The sequence below is a fragment of the Alexandromys fortis genome, unplaced genomic scaffold, assembly GCF_014885135.2.
Source record: "Alexandromys fortis isolate MF-2015 unplaced genomic scaffold, M_Fortis_MF-2015_v1.1 scaffold_129, whole genome shotgun sequence".
Taxonomy (NCBI): domain Eukaryota; kingdom Metazoa; phylum Chordata; class Mammalia; order Rodentia; family Cricetidae; genus Alexandromys; species Alexandromys fortis.
The window spans coordinates 4,793,029-4,819,137 of NW_026068022.1; the positions used below are offsets into that span (position 1 = coordinate 4,793,029).

At 41.9% G+C, this 26,109-nt stretch overlaps 1 protein-coding gene across 1 annotated transcript; it reads right to left on the reverse strand.

Moving 5' to 3' along the window:
- Window positions 1-1,536: 1,536 nt before the first annotated feature.
- On the reverse strand, window positions 1,537-24,129 carry Olfml1 (olfactomedin like 1). Its single transcript, XM_050163285.1, has 3 exons — window positions 23,624-24,129; window positions 20,032-20,320; window positions 1,537-3,740 (listed from the first exon to the last, which is right to left on the reverse strand). The coding sequence occupies exons 1-3, from the start codon at window positions 23,747-23,749 to the stop codon at window positions 2,950-2,952; spliced, it is 1,206 nt and encodes a 401-aa protein (XP_050019242.1). The 5' UTR covers window positions 23,750-24,129; the 3' UTR covers window positions 1,537-2,949.
- Between the last annotated feature and the right edge of the window lie 1,980 nt (window positions 24,130-26,109).

Here is a 26,109-nt window from a genome sequence, read left to right on the forward strand (position 1 = left end):
ACAGACATGACTTCTTTTTCCCCCAACCCTGGTCGTCTACAATTACTAGTGTGGCCAGAGGATTGCACATGTGAACAAAGCATAAGCACTCTGACAAACAGGTGTATGAGCAGTGCAGGGACCTGGCCAGCAGCAGAGCAAAGGCAAAGCCAGCGTCGAAAAGCTGGGGCCCCTGAGATGTGTGTTGGTTTTTTCACTTCCTTAAAATAGCTGAGAGGCCTTTGGAGACAGAGCCTGCCTGCACAGTTCACATGAGTTCACGTGCCTTAGTGGGCAGTTCCAAATCCCACGTGCAGCCTAAGGAGGCCCGGTTTCTTGCCCAGGCCCCCAGAAACTGCTCATATTTTCTCAGAAGTATGCAATTATTTTTGCAAAATGTTGCATGAAATTGGCTTTCTCAAACTTAGATCCAGTTGGGGAAGGAGCTTTAAAAAGACAGATGCTTTCCTCCCAGCTCCAGAGGGTCTGGTTTAATGGCATTGGCAAGTATAGGCTGAATAGTAGGGTTCTTAAACCTCCCCAGCTGATTCGCATGTGCTACAATGTACTAACCAGTGATGTGGCTCATGGAGACATCATCAATCCTCATTTCAATCCAGCCAGCCTAGAGCTGAAAAGCATATGTGTGAAAGATACCGAAACAGGTGTTCCAGCGCCTGCATGCTGTTCGGGAAAGTAGCAATGAATAGGTCCTTCCTGGAGAACATTTCTTCACCTAAAAGAAATGTCCTCCCTGTGGGGATTCTGTGTGCCAGGGTGAGCAGTTTGGGATAGGTATATCTTGTAGAGCTGTCAATTCCAAGCACTTCCCAGAGAGAAGCCAGACAGCATGCTACATGCAAACTATTCTCTTGACCTCAAAGGAACCATGTATACAGGACTCCATTCTTTGATAATGCTGCTGCGTATCCTTGAAGGTGAGTAGGTCACTTTCTTTGTAAGGTGGGTAATGTGACTTTACCCATAGAGCAAGTATTGATCCTGGATTCATTCATGGAGTGATTACATCATGTTTATTCTTTCATATCTGCCTTATTGTGCATAAGATTTGGGCTCACAGGGCCATCTCATCAGAACTGTGCGTCATTCCTTTCTGCCAAAGATCTACTTAAATGATATGTGGAGGTGGCGGTGGAGAGGGGGAGGGTCTCCCTTTGCTGCCTGTGATCCCAGCCTGGACTTGGCAAAGGCAGGCAAACAGCTGCAAGCACACAAAGCAAGCCTTCTCATGTGACCAACCTGGGAAGGCAGAGACCTTAGCACATGACACGGGCTGGCACTGCGGCCTCACTTGTGACCTAGACTCAGTCAAATGGACACACATGTGGGAAACACTTTGCAGATGCCCCTCTCAACTACCCTCTGTAATGCCCGGCATGCCTGCTGTGCCAAAGCTGTTTGCCTGCTACCTGGTTTCCATCTAGACAAATATATTTACCAAGGGCCTCCGTGAGTTAGGGAACATTTTACAGTAAGCCCAACACAGATAATCCTGGAAAGCTTTGTGCTGAGGGAATATAGGCAAATATAACCAAATATTTGCTTAACTTCACTTTTATTATCTTTAAAGAAAGAAGAAAGAAGCAGGCAACAGAAAGACAAGATGAGGCTAGAGTTTCCTCCTTACCCTTAGGCTGGTTTTCTGGAGAAAGCAGGCTTTGAAAGACCTATGAGAAGACCTTGTGCTGACATGACAACTGCCTAAGGGGCAAACTATTATTTTTAGGCTGAACTGATGGACATAATGGTTAAGGATAGGTGGGCAAAAGTATATAACTGATCCTTTCTTCCTTGGATGATGGAAAGACTAATATTTGCAATCTTTTCTAGCTCTTACATATTTTAGTTTACTACTTTGAATAACTCACCTGAACTCTCATGTCTGGCTTAGCAACTATAAAGATTTGTACATACCCACAAAGGTTAAAAGAGAATTAAACGATGTTCAAAAGCTTTGTAGCTAGAAAGTGACCTCCTTCTACTAATGGTTTTACTTTGTTACTGTATCCACTTGGCTTGGCAGAAGGGCAAGGCTAGAGGAAATAAACATTAAACATTAATAAGAAATAGTGCTTCCTGGGTGTTATGACCTCGATGTGAAATGAGCTGAACAGGCTCCTGTGTTTGAACATTTGGTTCCTAGCTTGGCGCAGGCCCTGAAGTGAGGCCTGGGCCAGCCATGAGGTTTCTTAGTGCAGCCCCACATCTGGTCTGCTCCTTGCTTCCTGATTTCAGATATAATACGAACAGCTGTCCCATTCCCCTCACTTTCCCGACTACCATGATGGACTATATCCATTGATAAGGTTTCACTCTTCAGCCTTGATTGGCTTGGAACTTACACTGTAGACCAGGTCGACCTCAAACTCACAGAGATCCACCTTCCTCTGCTTCCTGTGTGCTAGGACTGAAGGCGGGCACCCCTGTGCCTGGTTAAAAGCCAGTAAACAAATCTTTTCTCTCTTAATTTGCTTCTTGTCAGGTATTTTGCCATAGCAACAACAAAAGTAATTAATGAAGTTGGGCAATGAAAAAATATTTATAAGCATATGAGAAAGAGGACAGAACCTGAGTGAAAACCAAAGAAGAAATCAGTGAGTATCAGGGTGGCAAGATCCTAATTGCTGAAAGCGGAAAAGAGTCAGAGAAAATGCTGAAAGGCAATTAGGAAAGACTGGGACGAAGTAGATCAGATGAAGGAGGCCTTAGCCCCACCAGATTTGGACGAGGATGGGGTATTCATCAAAACATCAGAATATGGCCTCATCTATGCTCTCAAAAGATTCCCAAGGCAGTGACATTTGGCAAAGGAATAATATGTATTTAAACTTTTAGATGCTATCCCTGTGTCCTTCTAGAGGAATACTACACTGTAAAGGGGTTGTGACCTCAGTATCCTGGAAGAACCGTGGCTCCAACCACACAGCTCTCCCTCCAAACTCCCATCCATTACTTCAGAGGCAGCCTTTTCTTTGTCTGGGGTTTGTAGATGATCTGACTGCCTTCATTCCAGGCATACAGCTGCTTATCTCTGGGGTTGTAATGGATCATGGAGTGACCCCTTGGCCTCCTGGGGAAGAACAAATTAGGCAGATGCTCCTCCCTCACAGTGCCCAGTGGGTCATAGACACAGGTGACACGGTGAGGGCCCTGGCCCCCGGAACTGTAGACCACGTACAGGACTCCACATAGGAGGAACGAAGCTTCCGCATCCTGGTTTCTGCACGGCGTGTCCCATGAGTGCTCTACTCCCAAAGTGTCCGGCTCAATTTTTGTGAGAACCAAATGGCCTTGGATACCCGGTCCTGAGTGGATGGCCCAGAGACCATGTTCATCCACAGCAAGGTCAATGTAGGTGGATAGGGAGTGTTGATAGATGGGTGCTCGGCCTGCCCCTCCTGGGAGAAGCATTCGATCCTCCACAGTCTTCTTCTGCAGATTATATTTAATTATCTCATTAGAAGTTCCTTGATTGTGAAAAAATAGAAAGCCTTTGTAGACCACTTGTCCTGTTCCCTGCCAGGAAAGTGGTAAGATTAGCTTCCGGGGGCCAGACTTGGTGCTGTCTTCCATGAATGCCCGCAAGTTTGCAAATTCCCAAACTGTGTTGTTTCTGGATCCAATTAATAAATACACCTTTGCAGAGTTACCACCAGCATCTTTCATCCAAGAGCCATCTGGGTCCATAATCTTCTTCACTATTTTCAGAGACTTTATACTCATCAACATGTTGTCACAGCCTAGCCAGACAGGAGAAAAGGAACAGGTTATGTGTGAACATGAACCGTCTACCTTCTAGAAGACTCACCACACCTGAAGAACCCTGATTCCCTTCGCATCTAATACTAGTAGAGAATATGCTCTCCTCTCTGCTATGATACCATTGTCTCTAGCAGAAGAGGTTCCCTCGGAGAATCCTAGAGCAAAAATGGAAAACAGACATAAACTCCTTTGAAAAATTAAACACTGTTAACATGAACTCCCTCCATTTCCTGTCCTTTAATTGTAGAAGAATCTTCTTAGAAGAAGCTGTGTTGGGGCTGCAGAGATGGCTCAACAGTTAAGAGTACTGGCTGCTCTTCCAGAGGACCTGAGTTCAATTCCTAGCACCCACATAGCAGCTCACAATTGTCTATAAATCCAGTTCGAGAGGATCTGACACCTTCACACCAATGCACATAAAATAAAGTTAAATAAATCATAAATATATATTTTACAAAAGAAGAAACTGTGTAATTTCTCCTTTCCAGGAACAATATAATCATTGTACTTTGATTACATTCTATCCTAGATTCTAGATTCTTTTTTAAAATTATTTATTTTATTTTATTGGTGTTTTAGCCTATATGTATATCTGTGTGAGGGTGCTGAATCCTGGAGTTACAGATAGTTGTAAGCTGCTATGTGGGTGCTGGGAATTGAACCTGGGTCCTCTAGAAGAGCAGTCAGTGCTCTTAACCACTGAACCATCTCTCCAGTCCCAACTTCTAGATTCTTCAATCATCTTATAATATTTAATTTTTTTTCATAACTAGCCCCTTAGTCTTAACTTATATGCATCTTGCATATTATTATTTTTAAATCTCATGGTTGAACACGGCGTGTATGCTCAGCACTCTGGAGGCAGATGTCGGCAGCTCTCGGTGATTCTGAAACCAGTTTGGTTTAGATAGTAGTTCCAGACCAGCCAAGGCTACATAGTAAGATCCTGTCTTAATAATAAATAAATATCTCCAATTAGTTAATCTCTGGATATTTTCTTACATTTCCTAACATTTCATCCTTAGCTTCTCCCACAGAAGTCTATATTTTCCATATTTGCTTTCTCACCTCCCACTCTTACTGCACAACATAATCTGTTCCTGGTAATGCTACCAAAGAGCTCCTAAATGAAAATTCCTGCCACTCTGTTATGTGGGCATGTGAATTCATCTTCTGTAGTATAACAGCATTGGTCAGTTCCTCCTCCTCGAAGATGCTTTCTCTCCCATCTTTGTTTCTGTGTGTTTCTCCGGTTTCTCATCCGACAGTGTGGCCGAGACCGTGATCAGTGCTCCTCCAATTCCATTTCGGTTCACTGCACATGAAGCAACACTTCACAGTCTCTTTTGTGGTTAATCTGCACACACTGATTTGTTTTGTCTGGTGGAATATAGACAGGGGTGGGATAAGCTTTCTCCACCTTGCCTTTTAGTATGCCATCTTCCAGATGACCTTAGCCCCTTGGAATCATCACTGTGACCATGTTCAAGAGGTCAGCACTACTGGTCATTTCAGGAAAAGTAGGTCATCAGTTCTAATTTGGGATTTTTTTTGATAGATCACAGTAAATGCAGCCAAGAGCTCATGGTTATGGAGCTCACAGGCCATAGGGGTGAACCTATTATTATTATTTTGCTAAATGGATATAGATTCAAACTGCCTTCTAAGCTGATATCTCTATACTCAACCATTAATGCAGCTCTCAGACGTCATCAGAGTGGATTCTTTGTGCAGAAGAAGACAGTGAATTTACAACAGGTCAATGTGCAGAATGTAAGTGTCTGGAGAGTGCTCAGTGGTGAAGGGGACAACCATTTTATACTCCCTCCCCTCAGTGCTCAGGGACTACCACAGAAGAGGGTCCAGAAAGATTACAAGAGCCAGGGGTCAGGGAGGCCTGGAAGAAAACCTTATCATCAGGACTGGACAGGGCAGTTGCACTCACTCTCTCTACATAAGATCAATCGGATCAATATCCCAGCTGTGGTGGTGGGGAGGGTGCTTAGGGTCAAGAACTACATCCCTAGCTGGAGAGCTATTGATAGTTGATGGTATCTAGGGGAGGGAATGCCAGTTTTCTTTATGGGTGTGATTCCTAGTAGGTTCACTCATGCTCCAGTGATAGCCCTATATCCATGAGCACATGGGCAGTACAAAACGGAGGTGGTAGGTTATAACTTTAAAAGGACATAAGAAGGTGGTTAGGGAGTATGTCTTGAGTTGAGATGGGGAGAGTTGGGAATAATAGAAGTGAAAATGAACAAAATGCATTAAATAAATAATTTATTTATTTATTAAATAATTATTAAATTAAATTAAAATAGTATTAAAATTAATTAAAATTTTAATCTAATTTATTCTAGTAGATGTTTTTGAAAAGTTTAATAAAAATATTCAACTCTATATCTTAGCACCTACTCTTCCCCTGGAAACCATGAATCATAATTTCTGTGTAGATAACTACAAATGTGTCGGATGTGTCTCCCTGATTTTACTCTTGCTTGGTATCTACATGCGCTTTCCACAAAGCGGTAAGAGAGATCAGACATGTTAAACTTTTTCTCCTTCTCCATCACACTTAGAATAGATAGCATTCTAATCCCGTAGCCTGGCCTATAAGACTGGGCAATGTGGCCCTTCCTTTGTGGCTCATTGTGTTGTGATTACATAGTTTTCTTTATGTTCTATGACTGTGCCAAATTTATTTATTTTTGCCTCAGAAATCTTGCACTTAGAATTCGTCTACCTGAAACACTCTTTTCCTTGAACTTTGCACAGTGGATTGGCTCCCATTCATTCTTTTTTTTTTTTTTTTTTTTTTTTTTTTTGGTTATTATTTTTTTTTTTTTTTTTTTTTTTTTTTTTTTTTGGGTTTTTCGAGACAGGGTTTCTCTGTGGCTTTGGAGCCTGTCCTGGAACTAGCTCTGTAGACCAGGCTGGTCTCGAACTCACAGAGATCCGCCTGCCTCTGCCTCCTGAGTGCTGGGATTAAAGGCGTGCGCCACCACCGCCCAGCCCTCCCATTCATTCTTTAATCCCATGCATACCCCCAACTCACTATGTAGCACAGGATGGTCTAAGACTCAAAAGTACTAGGATTGTATGTCTACACCACCATATCTGGCCAAGTTTCACTTCCAATATTATTTCCTTAATGCGCTTCTTCTTTCCTTGAAATCACTCAGTCCACTGTTAACTGTTTTATCTGTTTCTTTACTAACTTACTGTCTACCCCCCTCACAGAACTCCAACAACAACAAAAAAAAAAAAAACAAAAAAAAACAAAAAAGAAGCAGGGCCTTAATTTTCACGTTTAGTATTGTACCTGAAGGCCTAATTCAATGCTTTGAGGATTCACTACATGGCAGTTGAGTGAAGAAAATAAAAATCTCAGATGTTTTGCTGGGTCTAAACAGTCTAGCACTTCTGGGTTCTGACCGCAGACCCATCTTAAGTAAATAATCATTCACAAAGCACTTCAAAGCTTTTAAGATACTTTCAAATCCATTATTTCATTAAAAAAAATGGATCCCAGTTTTTCTGAAGAGAATACATGAAATGGAGAACAGGCTTAGCTGGACAAAGTCAAATCCTGGGAAGTCAGCTCTTTAGGTAGAGGCACAATGGCCTCACCTGGCTCATACTAAGATGGAGGACAGATTTGGAGGAGAGCTACCAGGAGCTCTCTTAGCTGCCAGCAGCTGCCATGTCCTACTAACAAGCTCCGACAGCATGATGGCTTGCTGTCGTGTGTCAACATTGTCATGGGTGACCTGACTATAGGAAGCTCGACACAGGAAAGGCATCCAGGGACTATAAACATCTCAGGAGCACATGGCACAAGGAGCCTCTGCTGTACTGAGCTATTGGGGGCAGAGGGAATGTGTGGAAGAAGTGGAACAGCTACTCTGACTCCCAGGGTGCCATCTCTACTTGAACACAGCTGGACCTGGCTGAGGTGAAGCTCTTCCCTGATCCTGGGCTGACCACTGAAGAGAAGTAGGTGAGACTTTAAGCTCTTAAATAACCATAGGATGAATGTCCAGGGGAGAGCAAGGATGGTCTGTGGGTCCCTAAAGATTCACATAAGATATTCCATGTTAAAGAACAAGTCCAAGGATTGAGTGGATTATTAAATATGTTACAAATACATAGAATCCATTTGGTACTGTACTGGATAACTTTATAATAATTTATGTGATTCTTATAGTAAGTAGCCATGACATATATTTTAATCACTAGTTTCCAAGTGAAGAAAGTTAAGGATTACATTGGCTTCTTGGAAAGATCACACAGCTAGCCAGTGATGAAGGGTTCTTCTGAACTCAGAGCTGGGAGCCAGGACACTCCCAGGCAGCCTCAGATGCAGAGTAGTGTGTGTGGTAGGAAGGGTTGGGAACTGTGTGTACTGGTGTGCCCAGAGAAAAACCAGTAAAGGCAATGGGCTCTCAAGTGTGATAGGACATCTACTTCTAGTAGATGGCCCTCACAATGCCTGCCCCTCCTTCCAGGGAAGAACAGACTTGAAACTAAGCTATGTAAGGACTGTGTCTTAGAATGAAGAACATGTGTCTCTTAAGAAAACATCTTTGTTGGTTCCCTGCTTGGTGACATCTGGGCCTGAGCTGATATCAAGGGCCATTTCTGGGTCTGTGGCCATGCTGCATCTGGGGCCTCTGTTGATATCCGTGTCTCCTGTTATCATGGAAGGCCATGCAGATGACACCTGAGGCCATGTTGGTGTCTAAGGTCCATGATGCCCCTGGAGCCTTGCTGATCTGGGTGGCCTGAGCTACGACTGGGGTAGCACTATTACCATGGTGAAGAATGGGCCCAAGCTGCTGCCAAAGGCCATGTCTGAGTCCCTGGTTCTGCTGCAACAGGGATGGGGGCATGAAGGGTATCTGTGTTGATGCCAGTTGCCCATGTTACCACAGAGGCACATGTGAACCATGTGTGTTGACATCCAAGGGTCATGCTGGGCTGGCCCCAGCCCGCATTGGAGAACTGCCCTGACACTCATGATAGCTAGTCCCACACCTCACCACGGTTGTGGGAGAGCAGGCTCTACCCTTCACCTGAGGGGAATGATCCCAGAGGCTGGACTGATTGACTCAGCTACCATCCAGGCACATATCCAGGGCTTTCAGTTGGCCCACCCCAACATCTACCCATCTATGACCTGCTGGGGTGCATAAAGGGACTGGCCCTGTGGAGCCAATTATCCGAGAGGAGTTTCAATGAGGGTCCAGTATTAATGGTGTACCAGAAGCCAGAGGCCTCAAACCAGACCAGTGATTCAATTTACAAGTGAAGCTGTTTGGACAGACGGGTCTACTGTGTGCCACACTGCAGCTCCCTGTGCCAGCGAGATGAATGAAGAGGTGATGGAGAGGTGAGAAAGGCACAGGAGCGAGGTGTTTTTGTGGTGGTGGTGGCTTGTTTGTTTTTGTTTTGCTTTCATTGTTGTTGTTTCCGTTTTACTTTATATTTTTATTTAGTTATTAAATTTTCCTTTGTGGGGCAAATGCTACAAGGGTGAAGGGCAGATATGGAGAGACTGGAAGGTGAGTGGGATCGGGATGATTGATGGGAAATTCTTTTAAAAATCAATAAAAATTTATGTTTAAAAAAGAAAACGAAATTACAGTCCAGAAGAGCAGGGACTAGGGATGTGAATACGTAGGTATAGTATCTGCCTAGTATGCGAGAAGCCCTATGTTGGAGTCCAGCACTGCATCAAACTGGGTGTAGTAACATAGGCCTATAATTCAAGAGGTAAAAACAGGAGAATTAGAAGTTCTCAAGGTCATCTTGAGCTATACAGCAATTTGGATGCCAGTCTGGCAGGAGACCCTGCCCCCCAAATGCAAATAAACAAAAAACAGAAGAGAGGCAATTATGGAGGGGCAGGCTTAGAAACTCAGCACTTGGGAGGCAGACCCAGGAAGATTACAAGTTTGAGGCCAGTCTGTCCTACATAGTAAATTAGAGGCCCACTGTGCTACATTATGAGTTCCAGGATAGCCTGGGCTATATAATGAAAGCCTATCTCAAAAAACAAATTTAAATTAAATTAAATTTAAAAGTAGTAAAATATAGAAGGAATATATACATATTCCTCCTTCTCTTTCTAAGCTCCCTTCTAAGGCAGAACTCGTGGAGATGCATATTTTTTTTATTAAGATGTTAAAAAACCTTTAAGAAAAAAATAATGTTCCCCATGTTTTTCTGCTACTCCTCCTAGTCCTTCAGATACAGATGGAGCTCAGGACTGGGTATTGGAGACCTGGTGGCTCTGTAACCCAGTCTTTGAACTTCCTTTGTCAATCCAGTCTTCATTGTGCCAGCCCTAAAGCTATGATTTTATGCTAGGTGCTCTCTATCTTTTTATCAGAGAAAATCTTCTACTATTATATAAATTTTTCTTAAATTTAGGGAGCATACATTTCCAGTGTACCAGTAAATGTAAATTAAAATTTCCTGATGTGTTTCTCCTGTGAACAGATAATCAACAGGAAGAAAGAGTCGAGCAAAGATTGGAAATAGTAAATAAAAAAAACTTGAGTCCAACTAAGATGCAAATTATTTAACAGAAATGATGACATGTGAAATTTTCACATGCAAACCAAGACATTGAATGTGTGGTTCCTCATAGGCAAAATTTTAGAAAAGCAATTGGGGTAGAATTTAGCCCAAGGCCTCGCAAGAAATCCATATACAAATATCACTTATGAATCTTTTAAAATACTTTCTTCCTTATTAATAACACTTGCTGGACCTGTAAGACTTGTTCCTCCATTGTGACTCAATCTGACTATTAGAGACATTGGTTCATCTCTGGTGGAAAAGTGGCTGTGGGTGGGGACTTGGGGATGGGGTGATAGACACAGAAAAGTTAGGCACTGAGTTTGTAAGTGTACCAGCTTCAAGATACTAAAGAGTGACAGCCATGGATTCAAGAGACAGTTAGAAAGGGGAGGGGGTTGACTGGTTAAATTGGAACAACTGTGTGATGATGATAAACCAGATTTGATTCATGCATCTTCTTATCTAGGTGTGTGATAGGTGTGTGTCATTCACCATTCTAGAAAAATTCCTGAAAGCAGGAAGATGTCTAAGCTTTGAATGTGAGTCCAACCAGCTTTTACCACGGGGTGCCTATAGCTGGACTCCAACATGGGCAAACTTCCTTCTGGCATAGTCTTCTAGAAGAAGCTAGCTCTCCATAACCTCCTGTTGTAATAGATTTTCTTCTTTGAGTGTCTGTTATGCTTTTATGATACATTATATACTCATCTGCTGACATATTTACTGTCATAGTATCTTCAATAGAAAGTAAATGTGAGGAGATGCAAGACTTTGTCATATCTGTTTCATTCATTACTTTGTGTTCTCTCTGGAAGAATACCTGGTACAGGCTTCAAACTCCCTAACTTAATTATGAATGTGGCAAGGTCAGTATCTGTAACGAAATTCAGCATGCCCTCTCTGGAGCCCCGAATAAGTTTTAAGATAGTAAAAGAGTTTCTGTGACTGAATACTTGAGAACTGCTGCTCGAGAGAATCGCAGCTGGAAAATAGTTATGAAGCCAAGCAGGGAACTGGCCCATCATCTGGGGCATTTTTGATCTCAAACAGCTGCCAGTTTATATCAGATATCTTCCTATTGAGACATCCCAAGAATTCCAAGGGATAATGGTAAACTCCTTGATTCCATCTATTCCTCATTTGTAGACTGAGTTGGCTCTTGATAAATATATATACATATATACGTAGTGATTTCAATGTCTTGATTTAAATTTTTAGATATATTTGCTCTATGTCTATGGGTGTTTTGCCTGTATGTATGTATATGCACCACATGTATGTCTTGCATCTTTGGAGGTCAGAAGAAGACATGGGATTCCCTGGAACTGGAGTTACAGATGAATGCGAGCCTTCATGAGGGTGTTGGAAACTAAACTCTCTTCACAAGCCACAAGTGCTCTTTTTTGTTTGCTTTTTGAGGCAGGGTTTCTCTGTAGCTTTGGAGTCTGTCTTGAAACTAGCTCTTGTAGACCAGGCTACCCTCAAACTCACAGTGATTCGCCTGCCTCTACCTTCCGAGTTGTGCACCACCACCGCCCGGGAACACGTGCTCTTAAGTGCTGAGTTTTGTTTGTTTTTAAATAAGTTTCTTAGCAAACTAAAAAGGGATAGACATGTTCTCCATTGATAGCTGTGACATTGCCATTCTCTCACCTTTTGGGATAGAAGACAAAGTCATCTACACTCCTATAAAGGAAATGTTGCTTCTCTTCTCACCATCTTGTCTCACTGTGTGAACATCTGAAACTTATTCATAGGAACCTGAATGCTGGTAGCATTCTTGGTGGTTCTGATCATTTCCTCACCAATAATCAACAGGTTCTCTGTTCTGACATATATGTTTGCATAACTAAAAGCTGATCTTGATTGCTTCCTGCTTACATAAGCATCAAGACCAAAAACCCAATCTAGATGCAGTTAGAGATTATAGAGGAAGGATGGACCCTGGAGCCAGCATTGAAATTTTCTTTGGCCAGTGGCGGCACACATCTTTAACACGCAGGAGGCAGAGGAAGGCAGATCTGAGTTTGAGGCTGGTCTGGTCCCCATAGCAAATCCAGGGATATACAGAGAAACCCTGTCTCGAAAGAAGAAGAAGAAGAAGAAGAAGAAGAAGAAGAAGGAGGAGGAGGAGGAGGAGGAGGAGGAGGAGGANAAGATTGAGCAAACGCCCATCTGTGGCTTGTAGAAGAAGAAGAAGAAGAGGAAGAAGAAGAAGAAGAAGAAGGAGACGGATCTGGAGAAGGAGGAGGAGAAGGAGGAGGAGGAGGAGGAGGAGGAGGAAGAGGAGGAGGAGGAAGAGGAGGAGGAGGAGGAGGAGCAGGAGGAGGTGGTGGTGGTGGTGGTGGTGGTGATGGTGGTGATGGTGATGGTGGTGGTGGTAAAAATGATTTAGCTGAGTCCCTAGGGTGCTGGGAAGGAGGAAGCCCATTTCTCCCCGAGTCCTGTCCAGACACTGAAGAAGCAGGATGTGACCGGCCCCACTGAAAAAGGTACTGTGCCATGTGGCTAAATCAGATAAGAATAATGGGTTAATATAAGTTATAAGAGCTAATACGAAACCTGAGCTAATGGGCCAATCAGTTTATAACTTATGGAGACCTCTGTGTAATTTTCTTGGGGTTTACCGGCTGAGGGAACTGGGCAGGACAGAAGCCCCAACAAGCAGGCCCTCATGTTACACTAGGGGATTGCTGTCTTCTTTCTGAGACATCTGAATTCATCATAAGAATGAGCTCAGGGCTGGAAAGATGGCTTAGTGGTTAAGAGCACTGGCTGCGCCTCCAAAGGTTCTGAGTTCAATTCTCAGAAGAATGGCTCACAACCATCTATAATAAGATCTGGTGCCCTCTTCTGGCCTGCAGGCATACATGCAGGCAGAACACTATATTATGTATACATTGTATACATAATAAATAAATAAAATCTTAAAAAAAAAAGAACAAGCTCAGATCAGCCTCCAGAAGAGCCAGGTGGCATGTGGAGGACATCTCATAAGCAGTCCTCCTCAACAAGCCACTCCTCAGCAACATGCCAAGGATGGGAGATGTGCAAGCAAGCCAGTCCTGGCACAGATCAACAGAATGTCCTCCCCATGCTGGAAACTCCCGAGAAATAAAAACTGGGCGTTGCTTTAAGCCAAATTTTGGAGTGGTTTGGAGTTATGTTAATGTGGCAACAGACAGCTGATGTGGGGTGAGGGTGTTCAGGATAAAACCTGTGTGTCTGGGGTGGTATCGATCCCTGGATAAAGCAGGAATATGGGGGAAGATTCTCTGAGTCACAGTTTTTTTATCTGAAAAAAAAAACAAGGTTGTGATAGTACCTACAGAGCAATAGTAATTACAGAATGAGCGCTGGACAACAGAAAGAATGGTGCAGTGTGATCCCAAGCCCGTGGTTGCCTCCAGTTTCTAGTGAAGCACTTCAGGTCAAAGCTATTGATCTCACATCCACTCTAGGCACTGGGATGATTGATTTTGGAAACACAGCATCTACTATTTGGGCATGCAAGGATGTATGCAGTATGTTTTTAAGCTAGCAGATAAAATAAAAAGCATAGAATACCAGGCATGGGTAGAAATGAAACTGAGAAATATTAAAAATGGCTAGGTTTGATTGCTGGCTTCTCATCTACCTTTATAATCAAAGAAAACACGATAAATATTATTTCAACAGTATGTAGTATTTATTTCATCATCAAGCATTTCTTTTGTAGAGAAAAATTAAGTATTTAATGAAAGTTATGGTAGGATAGGAATGAAAATAACATTTTTGTTTGTCCTTGGGTTTGCAGTTGCCATCAAGGGGAAAACTGATGTTGCTGACATTGTAGTAAGATGATCATGGTGACCTTACAAGTTAGAGTACTAAGGCAGGGATAGATAGAGGCAGGGAGTTGAGTGCAGAGTTTTGGTGATGAGAGATGATTGAAATCAAGGGGAGAGAAGACAGAGCAGAGTAGGTGAACTAAAGGCATTTGAGAAATAGTTGGAAGAAACCCTCTGCTGAAATGTTGACAAGGCAATTGAGGGCCACAGAAGTGCGGAGGGAGCAAAGCAAGGACATTTCACTGCTTAAAAGTCAATGGAGAGGGGCTGGAGAGATGGCTAAGAGCACTGCTTGCTCTTCCAAAGGTCCTGAGTTCAATTCCCAGCAACCACATGGTGGCTCACAACCATCTGTAATAAGACCTGGTGCCCTCTTCTGGCTTGCAAAGAGAATACTGAAAATACTGTATACATAATAAATAAATAAATCTTAAAAAAAAAAAAAGTCAATGGAGAGGACCTGGAGCAGTAACTGGTTGGGAAAGTGTTCGCATAGCATGCACTAACGCCAGCACAGCATAAACTCAGACACGGTGATGCATGCCTGTCATCCCAGTGTCCAGAGGGACAGGAAGGGAGGAGGGTCATTTTTAGACACGCAGAGAGCTCAGGACCGTCCTAGGCTGCATAAGACCTTGTCTCAAAAAATAAAGTAATAAATTAAGAAAAAACAGGGAAGGAAACTGATTTTTCTTAGCCAGGATTTAATTAATCAGTCTCTTGTGAGATGGAATCATAGTCTTCATACTATGACCCACATTGAGATCAGAAGCCTCTAGCATAGACATCTACTTTTAGAGCAGAAGGCTCCAAACTCATATTCCTAGTGACTACCCTTGACCCTGCTTTGCCAGCTCCAGTCTATGCTCTTAGCCTCTCCTGTTGCTAGGCTGTTCTGAACCCTGTGTCTACAGTGACTTTTCTCAATCCTTTATCTGAGCTGTGGTACTCCCATACTCAGCAGGGGATGATGGGAGATGCTAGCATGTGTGCAAGCCAGAGTTGGTTTGAATGTCATCCTGGACATTTCTTTAATTGTGTGAGCTTGGGCAAATTGTCTTCCTACAGTCTTGCTTTCCTGATATATAAAATGGGTGGTGGGGTAGTGATTATAACTAACTGGTAGAATTGTTTTCAATTTCATGATAAGTGTTATTAAGTTACGTACATAGCTTGGAGACAACCTAAAATGTAATCTCAGTAAATATTCGCTACCATGCTCATTACTCCCATTTGTCCAGCTGGCAAATGGGAGATTGTTTAGCACGGGGAGTTTAGCTCTCCTTTGGTTCTTTTCCCCCTCTTTCCACGTCATGAGTTCTATAAAATAATTTGCTCCAAGCAACATAGCAAGCCTCATTCTGTCACTGTGCTGCTGCATGTAGCTTCATTTGCGTAGGATGCTCTTAAATCCAGTCTCCACCTAATGAGCTCTTTTCTGTGATTAAAACTGAGCCGGAGGGTTACTTTCTAGTTTTATAGTCCCATCCTTCCTCTCATCATGGCAACCTAGACCCTATGACCTAACATGTTTCTGTGACAACTTATACATCCCTCTATCAGAGCAGTACCCACGTTGGACTGTTTCCTTTGTGTCTAAATTGCTTCTCTATTTTACTATGAGTGGTTTTGAGAACAAAGATCATAGCCAGCGTTCCAACTATAATGCTAGCCCAAGCCCAAAATGTATCTGGAATTTAGTTGAACCTATGAACAAATTAGTGAGAGAAAATGAATGAATGTTTATACCAACTGGAACCAAAAGCTACAAGATGACACGATTGGGAACTTTTGCTCATACTCATAGTGCCTAGAAATAGCCTCACAGGAAACAAGATTCTTTGATGAGTAACCAAAAGAAATTCTATGTACACAGACCTTTCTAGACCCATCAGCATGCACTCTCTAGGGAATATACAAGAGCAGCTATGTCCTGTACGCATATACAGTACACATATGTCCTCCGCTGCTGGCCTTCAGAGTGCAACAACTCTGGGTTTGTGCATACATGCACACACAAGTTCCCTTATGATCTCCTATATTTCTGCCTTCAGATCGATTTTCAGTCCCCTCCTGTTCAAATTAGTTATGGTCCTCTTAATGTTTTGGTCTACTCATCAAGAGCCAATCGACCTTGAGAGTTGCCTCACAGACTTGCTTTTTGTTAGTTTTCAGTGAGTGAGGTGTTTGTTTAGTTGTTTGTTCTGTTTGTAGCGGGTTTGAATACAGGCATGTAGCTGTCTACTTGAATATATTCCGGAGGCATTCAGATCTTCATCAGACTTCTTGGAAATATAATATAACAAAAGATACGAGTTATCTAATGACAGCAGGGGGAGGTTACATAAGGTTACTCCCATGCTTCCTTGCAATAAAAGGAGCTGAACTAGAGAAAGAAAATAAAATCTGTTATAATGGCTTGTTTTGACTGCCCTGAGAATTCTGTTTCAAAAGCTACTTACAAGTTAAAAGGAGGTCAATACTTTTATCCACTCAAGAATGCAGCCTGTGGACTCTCTCAAAGGCTTCAGCTGAATAAATTCTTGGTCTAGGTGCCTGGGACTGTGATGCTGTGTGATAAACTGACAATTACAATAGGCAAAGTTTGATTTTAGCAATTGTTTTAGCACCAAACATTGGGAATGACTTTAAAATCTGTTACTCGCTTTTATTCTAAATCATGTATGTGTGGGAAAGGAGTGGGGATAGAAGGTGGGGGTAGTTAAGAGTCTAAAAATTTCATTTAATATCAACATTCTTTTGATTGGGGACCCATGTTGACCTCATCTCTGAAAACACTTCATAATAAAGAGCGAAGGCTTTCAAACAGCTCAATGGTAAATGGTTTAGCAATAGTGGAGATGGTGCCTTCCCCTATAATCAGATTAGTTATTACCCTAATTGTCATCATAGAACCTACATCCAGTAACATATGTTCTCTTTTTACCAAACTCCAAATAGGCTGTGCTGGCATTCACTCCGTCCGTACATTTATCTGTTCACTTGTTTCTTTACTGACATAGTTGTTTGAACTAAGACCCTCTTCTAGGCCCTGGAGACACAGCACTGGTCCTGCAATGGAGTGTCTAAGCTTTCATGGAGTTGGCATAGATGGAGGAAAATATGAGCAGTGAGCCAGTAAATGAACATGAAAACTTTAAAGTTTTAAGTTGTGGTGGTTTGAATATGTTCCCCTCAAAGGGCACATATCGGAGGCTTAGTCTTTAAAGTCACATGTTACTTGGGGGTGGAGCCTTTGGGAGGTAATTAGGATTAAATAATGTCATTAAAATTGAAGGAAGTATCTTAGTGGTTCTTTAAGAAAAAATAAAACAAAACAGAGTTGGGGAAATAGTTCAGTAGAAGTGCTTGCTTTGCAAGCATGAAGACCTGAATTTCATTCCCAGAATCCACATAAAAAATAAACACACACTCTGGTGTTAGAATACATGCTTGTAATCCCAGCACTGTGGAGGTAAAGGTAAGAGGACCCCTGGAACTTGATATTCAAACCTAGTAATAGTCTAGCCTAAAAGTAAGTGAGCCCGAGTTCTCAATGAGAGGCCTTATCTAACAAACAAACAAACCCAAGGTGAATGGCATCTAAAGAACTCCCGAAGTTGACTCTGGCCTCTACATGCACATACACGCACACACACATACACACACACACACACACACACACACACACACACACAAATAAATAAAGGGGCTTCTGAGCTAGCTTGCAATGCCTTTTGCATGCCACAATGCAGCAAGATGGCCCTCCCCTAATGCTAAATAGATGCCCACATCATGGTCTTAGACTTCTCAGCCTCTAGAAAATGACTAATTAAGCTAAGTAAACTTCTATTCTTTATGAATTACCTTGCATGGTTCAATTATAGCAATAGAAAACAAATAAAGAGGTAAGTGCTTGGAAAAAACTTGTCAAGTCAGATATGCTTCCAAAGTACTCTTGGGTTTTCTATCTTAACAGATTTCATACCGATCAATTAATAACCTAAGTCCCAAACCTTGGAAGTATCCCTGATTCATGTCTCTCATTTATCCTATACTTTCAACTGTTAGTTGCCAAAACATGTAGATTTCAACTCTGAATAGCTTTTAAATCGAACAGGTTTTTTATTTTTCTATCTGGTGGCACTTCATGCTGAGTCATTATTTGCTTAAATTTCTTCAGTATTCCTGATAGGTTGATGGAGGAGGGTCTATGTTTTACTTTCATTGGTTAATAAAGAAACTACCTTGGCTCTGATAGGACAGAAAATTAGGTAGGCAGAGTAGACAGAACAGAATGTTGGGAGAAAGAAGCAGAGTAAAACAGTCACCATAGCTCTCCTCTCCAAGATGGATGCAGGTTAAGATCTTACCGGTAAACCACCACCTCGTGGTGCTACACAGATTATTAGATATGGGTTAATCAAGATGTGAGAGTTAGCCATTAAGAGGCTAGAGCTAATGGGCCAAGCAGTGTTTAAAAGAATGCAGTTTCCGTGTAATTATTTTGTGTAAAGCTAGCCATGCAGGAGCCTGGCGGCAGGAAGAGGCCCGCTGCTCCACACTACGACAGGTCTCCCTCTCTGTTATAGTCTCTTCCTTTATATCATTTCCCAATTCAGAATACCCCATCAGTTTCTCTAGTCATATTCCATCTCCTTAGCGTGAACCACATCCTATTTCACCTTCTACATCCAGTGCCTGGAATAGTACCGCTGTTCCTATCACTCATTTTCAGTAAATAAGTGAACCAATGAATAGATGACACCAGCACAGGGCTTGATTGGTAGTCTTAGCTCTTTTTCTCTGTAGTCTCTGACCCTACAGTTTTCTCTCAGTCAGATTTGCAGATGGCCATGGATTTATAGCTTGTGCTAGCCCTTGAAGTATCCTTAATGCTCACTTCACTGATAGAGAATTTCCCTATTTATTTGCTGTTGAGACAAGGTCTTATGTAGCTCAAGCTGGGTGTAAACTTATGATGTAACTGAGTCTATCCTTAAACTGCCTCCACCTCATGCTACATCCTCATGCCAATACCTTTCCTATAATGACTCATAGTTTCTTAAAATGATTACATTGAGAAGGTATGCAAAACCCTAAAAGCAAAAATAACCCCTATTATGCCTTATTTCACTGCTGAAGTTCCCCAGATTTGGAGGAGTAATTAGTACATGAATAGTCTTCCTATTTGCAGCGAAGTCTTTTCAGAATACAAAATACAGGTGGGGGCCTTGTTTTTCTTGTTGTTTTAATGAAATGGACTCATGCACAAACAAATCTTATCAGCTGTGATGCTCATTATACTATGAACTACTAGATACTATTATTGACAGCCCAGTATTGATACTGATGTGTCACAAGACTGAGGACAAATTCCTGAATGCCACCATCCCAGACAGCACACAATAGCAATCTGATGCAGTGCCCAGTCCTGAGGTTTGGCTGTCACACTTTCTCATTTCACATTGTTTCTTGTTATACTGGCAGCAGCTCTCTGTTCCTAGGGCCCTTGGTGTAGCTGGCTCCAGCCTGCCACCCTCCCTAGAAGGATCAGAGACATATCTCCTTTAACCCAAAATCTAGCAGGAGGGGATCCCCCAAGCTGCCTCTCAGACTATAGACCTGGCCTCCTATGAGGTCTTTAGAAACTCTCTGAGAAAAGAAAGTCGCTTCTTTGAAGGGGAATTCTGTTGGGACATGGGACATGTGCCAAGTTGCTCCCAGCCCATACACACGGGAATGCATCCAGTTCTCACCCACCACTAGATCACACTTCCTAACTGCACAGGTCTGCATCTCTCTAGCTGTGTCAGGCCCTAGCTGGGGCAGTAGAAGAATCCCTTACTTGCATTCAACAGAGTTCGGATCTTCTTTTCTTCTTCAGCTTCTTGAAGCACCTTTTCAGCCAGTGTCTTCTCCTCTGATTCGATACATATGTCGGCTTCCCGGAGGTATTCCAGGTAGTCAATCTCCCGCTGGGCACGCTCTACTCTTAGTGCCAGGTTATCAACTGCACTCTTATATTCACTGGTGTGGGTCTGACACCTCCCCAGCATCATGGATATGTTTTTTGAGAATTCCTGGAACTCTTGAATGTATGCCCTTGTGGTTTGGGTACATTTTTCCAGCCTTTGCTTCAAACAGGAAATAAATTACCAAATTACTGTAAATCATTTTAATTATTCAAGTAAAACAAATAGCTATTATTTACAGAAAAAATTATTAGAAAAGTATAATCAAAAGGCAGTTAATAACCCATAATCCTAAATTTATACATACTACTGACATTTAGTATAGTAGTTTTTTCCAATGTATTTTATAATACATATAAATATATATTTACATGTGATTTTGCTAAATATCTGCTTATTTAAATTGCTGGTATATTGTTGACATTTAAATATCATTATTATATTATTATAAATATGTTACATTATTATGTATTATCATAATAACACACTATAAGTTTTTTGTGTTGACCATGTTTTTTCTAATTAACAAATGAAACTCCTATGTAATTGTTGTACATTGATATTTTGATGTAAAATGGTTAAATCAAGCAAGTTAACATATGTATTATTTTACAAATTTACCTTTGAGGTGGTAAAAATCTTTTCTTTCAATATCCAGGTATGCAGTATAATGCTGTGTTCTATGGTAATGATAGGTACAACAGATATTTTGGACTTATTCTTTCTTGTGTGTGTGTGTATGTGTGTGTCTATGTGCACATGCAGGTGTACATGTGGAGGTCACAGGACAATATCAGGTGCCTTTCATAACTGTTTGAACCGCTTATGTTTTGAGGCAGTGTCTCTCATTGAATCTGAAGCTCACTAACTGTCTAGACTGCCTAGTCAGCAAGCTCCAGAGAACTGCCTGCTTCTGCTTCCACAGCACTGGACTTACAGATAGACATTGCCGCATCTTACTTTTTTACCTGGGTACTGGTGATCTGAACTCAAGTCCTCAGGCTAAGGCAGCACACTGTACTACCACAGAACTGATTCTAGTTGAAACTTTGTATTCTTTGATCAATATTTCCTCATTGCTCAGTCTTCCCTGTTTTTATGAGCTCAACTTCTTTAGGCTAAATGAATAGTGAAATCATTCATTTAGTGTTTATCTTCTCGTGACCGGCTTATTTCACTTAGCAGAAGATCTCACAAGTCCATCTACAGTGTCACATATGAGTTTCATTTGAAAGACTGAACAACATTGTGTACATTTTCTTTATCCATATGTAGCATAATTTTAATAAGATGCAAGATTTTTATTAAATTGAAATCCCATTGTTTGTTCCATTAAACTCATTTAAAGAAACATTTAATTTTCTTTTTTTTCATTCAATGTTAAGATTAAAAACTATGTGTTTATATTTTTATGTCCTTAGTTATTTTCTTAGGCTAGATGCCAAGAAATAGATGCGTTCCCTTACATCTGGCATGAGCTAAGATAGAGAATGCTCAATGACTATTAGGTGAATGGAAGGGTAAATGAGTGGAAATGGGGTTGATGGGTCATGGTAGTTAAAGCTCACTTGGCAACATTGACTAAAACTTTCTTCATAAATGGAAAACTTCTTACTCTAAACATAATTGTGTAGGGCACTTCACTTGGAAGAGAAAGAGCTAGAGACATGAAAAGCAGCAGCAGCAGTAGCACATGCACACACACACACATACACACACATGCATGCACACACATGCACACAAACACACATGCATACATACACATGCACATACACAGACAGAGAGAAATAGAGACAGAGAAGGGAAAGAATGGATATTAATAACTCTCAATACCTATTTTCCCTTTCCTATTCTCCCACATGCCCCTCTCAGGACAGGACCTGTAACCCTGAGTTGTCAAGCTTCTGTATTAGCCAGCAGTGCCTGCCACCTGGGACCTGAGTCACCTGCAGGTCAGTACCTAGTGGTCAGAGGACATATCTTTTGAACATATCTAAGTATCTACAAAGCATACCCGATCTTCCAAATCCACACTCAGAGTCGTGAATATCTTACTCTGTGTGTTATTCCTTTGTCTGTAGACAAACTCTCACAGTACTGAGGGACAACGAGAGAAGTTTAGCTGGTGCCAAAGCCTGAGCAGATTTTGGCATTTTAAGCAGGTGAGGTTGGTGGCATGTCCAGGAAGGGAGCAGAGGAGCAGTAAGAGGCCTGAAGCCTGGGAATGCTTCATCCACAGCTTCCAGGCCCTGGCCTCCTTGCCAGAAATGCAAGGAAGTGTGTTTGGATTGCTCTGTGGACTTATTTTACTGACTATAGCTAGGTGGCACCATCGTTTGGATTTACAGATTTTTTTTTTTAAAGGAAAACATAGAAAATGTTTGAGATAAGAGTGTCCTTGAAAGAAGATGCATAATATGCAAGTTTAGTTTGCATAAGAGCCAGACGTTCTAAAGTGGAAGGCTATATTTGTCCCTGAGAACCTTACTGTCCTAAAAAAAACACTGAATTTTGTTCATTCATTTTTGTTTTAAAATGGGAATCTACGTAGTCTAAACTGGCTTCAGACTTTCTATGTAGCCAAAGATGACTCTGAACTCCTTGATCCTCTTGCCTCCTTATCCCAAGTGCTAAGATAACAGGTACATGGCAACAACACATCTGGCTATGCCGTGCTAGGCACTGAACATAGTGCTAGGCTCTGTGCATACTCGGCTAACACTCTACCAACTGAACCACAATCCCAACCCTAGTTTTTTGCCTTTTCTAATAAGGTGAAAGATCAAATGTGTTCTCTCTGTTTAACATTGCCGAAAAATCTCATTTTTAATTCTAAATCCAGTTAAGATTAAAAAGCAAAATTCACGATAAACCGCTGTACTACTGCATTTTTTTCTGTACTACTGCATTTTATAGTCACCTAACAGTTTATTATGAAAAGGAAAAAGGAAAAGCTGGAGACAGTTAGTAACCCAATATAATAAAATATGAAAAATGTGACTACAGTTATAATTCCATACTTTGAAGACTGAATTGTTGGGTTTTAAATATTCAACAACCTGGAAATTTACTCAGTGGATCAGGCCATGTTTTTTTTTTTTTTTCAGGCCATGTTTTGAGTACAGATTAATGACCGAAAATAAAACACTCCCAGTTTCTCAAAGTTGAAATCTCTTCATTAAATCTTCAGAACATTTTCTGAAGTTAAATTCTATCTCTATGTTCATGTAATAGGTGAGAAAAACTTTGCCAGGGCAAAGTGTAGAGTGAAGCCTTGCTCAAAGTCTAGTGATACAGCGGTCTGGACTGGAAGTGGTATCACGGCTATGCACATCTGTAAATGTAATTAGACCAGTGATTCACTCTGTATCTGGAAGACATGCGTCCTAGCTGACAGGAAAGTGCGGCACAACAGAGTGACTTCCAAGAGGCATAGTCCCAGTGAAGGGAACACACGTCACCTACCTCCAAGACTTGGAAGCGCTGGTAGATGTAGTGCACCATAGCTGGGTCCTGGGCATGTTGTGGTGGGGGCAGGAATGCTGCAAGGAAGAGAACCAGTGAACAAGGTCCCCGGAGAGCCACCATCATCCTGCAAACTCCACAGCAGCACAATTTCTTACACTTTGGCTCTTTACAGAGACTCAAGGGTCCAGGTAGTGATCTCTGGTTTTCTCTCTGCTGCTGTGGCAATCCCTTGGAAAACAACGCTTTGCACAGCCAGGGAACAAAGTCTGCTTGTTATTCTATGCAGTGCATGAGCTGTGTCTCAGGCTGGTGATCAAGTCCAGCTGTTGGCAAGTCAGTCCCTGGAGGCCTTGCTTGCTCAGTTGGTGCAGAGAGCTCCCTGGGTCCAGCATCTGCTGCCCTCAGCTTGGACGTGCACAGACCCCATCCAGGCTAGCGGCTACATAATGCTTCCAGGTCTGGAGTGTATGGATTGGGGTAGGGCTGAGGAGGTCTTTCCTCCCCTCCAACCCCCAGATTTTTTAATTTTGTTTTCCTCCTCCCTAATGGGCCGCACAGTCCAATCATAGGCCTAGCTCAACACAGGCCACCCCCTAGTTCTCAGCTTTGGAATTTCAGTTCAGTTTCTGGCAGAAATTCCTAGGATCCTTTTCCAAGAAGTTCTGTTAGGAGACCCCACCTCTCTTTCCAGACTTCTCTTGCATTCTGGTGGTTCTTAAAGGCATAGCAAGGAAATGTGAACACTAATCTATACTGTCTTGGAAAAGCCAGTGTACAGGGCTGGCTGCATTGCTCTGGGCAGAGAGGTGCAGTAGGCCCCAGGCTTGGCTACTCAGGCTGATAGCAGAGAATTGTCAGGGTTGAACTTAGAAGAACTTTTCTTCTTTTTGCTTTTAAATTTATTTTTTAATTTATGTGTATGTATATTCATGTGAGTGTAGGGGCCCACAGGGGCCAGAAGGTGGTACCAGAGATCCCTTGGGGTTGGAGTTATAAGTTGTCTCAGGTGGGTGCTGGGAACTGAACTCTTCAAGAATAGCAAGCGCTCTTAATTACGGAGCCATCTCCCTAGCCCAAGAAGACCCATTGGTGATTCAGGTGAGAACTGTTCAATTTCCATATGTTTGTGGGCTTTGTAAAATTAGTGTTGGTGTCTACAGAGTGAGTTCAGAACAGCCAAAGATACACAGAAAAAAACCTATCCCAAAAATCCCAAAAATAAAAATAAAAATAAAAGAAATAGAGTGAAAAATACATAGAGAGTCTGGATACTGTATGTTATTGTGTTGTCTTTGAATTGTTTAACAGCTGAGGAAGGAGCAGCAGCTGCTAAAAGGCATTTGATTATAAATGCTGCTAGATTAATCCAATTTATATATTTTGAAAATGGCTTGACTTCAAAATTTAAGTCAAAAGGTATGTTCTTTTGGAGAGGAGGTTTTGCTTTTGTTTCCACAGGAAATGAGAGGCTGTGGATTCATTCTGGGTTAAGAAAAACAAGGTTTGATCAAGGAAGACCCCTGAAAAATCTCTGTGTAGTGTTTTTTTTTTTTTAATCTAACCTCTGATCTTGACTTTCACTCTAAGATTGTGATTGAGGATAGTGACCAAGTACTGTGACCCACCTTCTTCCTTCTGCTTTCTGCTACTGTGTTGGACAACTCTGAGAAAGTCTGTGAGGAGGAGAATCTACCTATCAAGGAAGCAGAATCCAGCTCAGCAGAATCCACTAGGGTGACAGGGATTCCTGATTTATATTTGAGTGGGGAAGTCTTTTGCTTTCTTTTCTCTCGTTTATGATTCCTTTCTTTTTTCCCCCAGCCTTACCCCAGCTGCCCACCCCCACCTAATAGCTATTAATGCCTTGCACAAATCTTTCAACCTCTTACAAGTAATTGCCTTGTTTCCTGCATGAGTGATTGCAGAGGCCTCTAATTCCCTGTGTTCATCTCTAGATAAAGCATTGACTGATTTACGGCAAATGAAAGAATCTCTTTAGAACACGACCTTAGCCAACCTTTCTTACTTCAGCTTCTAGCACTGCCACCTTCTGCCTCCACAAGAGCCAGGTCTAACTGTCTCCGAACTTCACCACAAAAATTAACAAAGTGGTGGTTTCTAGGCTTGAATTGGAGGAGGGGGTGGGAGGAGGTACAACCTAGACTATTTTCTCCCATTGATACTACAAGTTCTTGTCCATCCTCTTTCAGGTCTTCCCACCACCTGACTGCCACCCAGGCAGAATAGCCCCCCTCCTCATCTGTTCTAAAACACTTGTGATTCTGAATTCTGGGAATTTGAGGGGAAGGTTCTTCTAGACATGGGTTCTCTGGTGGAGAGGCATGGGTGGTCAGCCTGTGAGGCAGTGAATGTGGGAAGAGGAAACAATGTATCATTTTTATGAGCTGAACTACTCCCTAGATTTCTGTATGTATCCTAGTTAGTGTGATCTCAGAATGTAACTATATTTAGACACCAAGGTG

Bases quoted from the DNA above. Each gene is read 5' to 3' on its own strand.
- Olfml1 (XM_050163285.1), bottom strand. From the start codon at position 23,749: ATGATGGTGGCTCTCCGGGGACCTTGTTCACTGGTTCTCTTCCTTGCA. The intron at 20,321-23,623 runs GTAGGTGACGTG...TCCTGTTTGAAG, and splicing joins AGCGCTTCCAAGTCTTGGAG to CAAAGGCTGGAAAAATGTAC. The intron at 3,741-20,031 runs GTAAGGGATTCT...CTGTCTGGCTAG, and splicing joins CCGAACTCTGTTGAATGCAA to GCTGTGACAACATGTTGATG.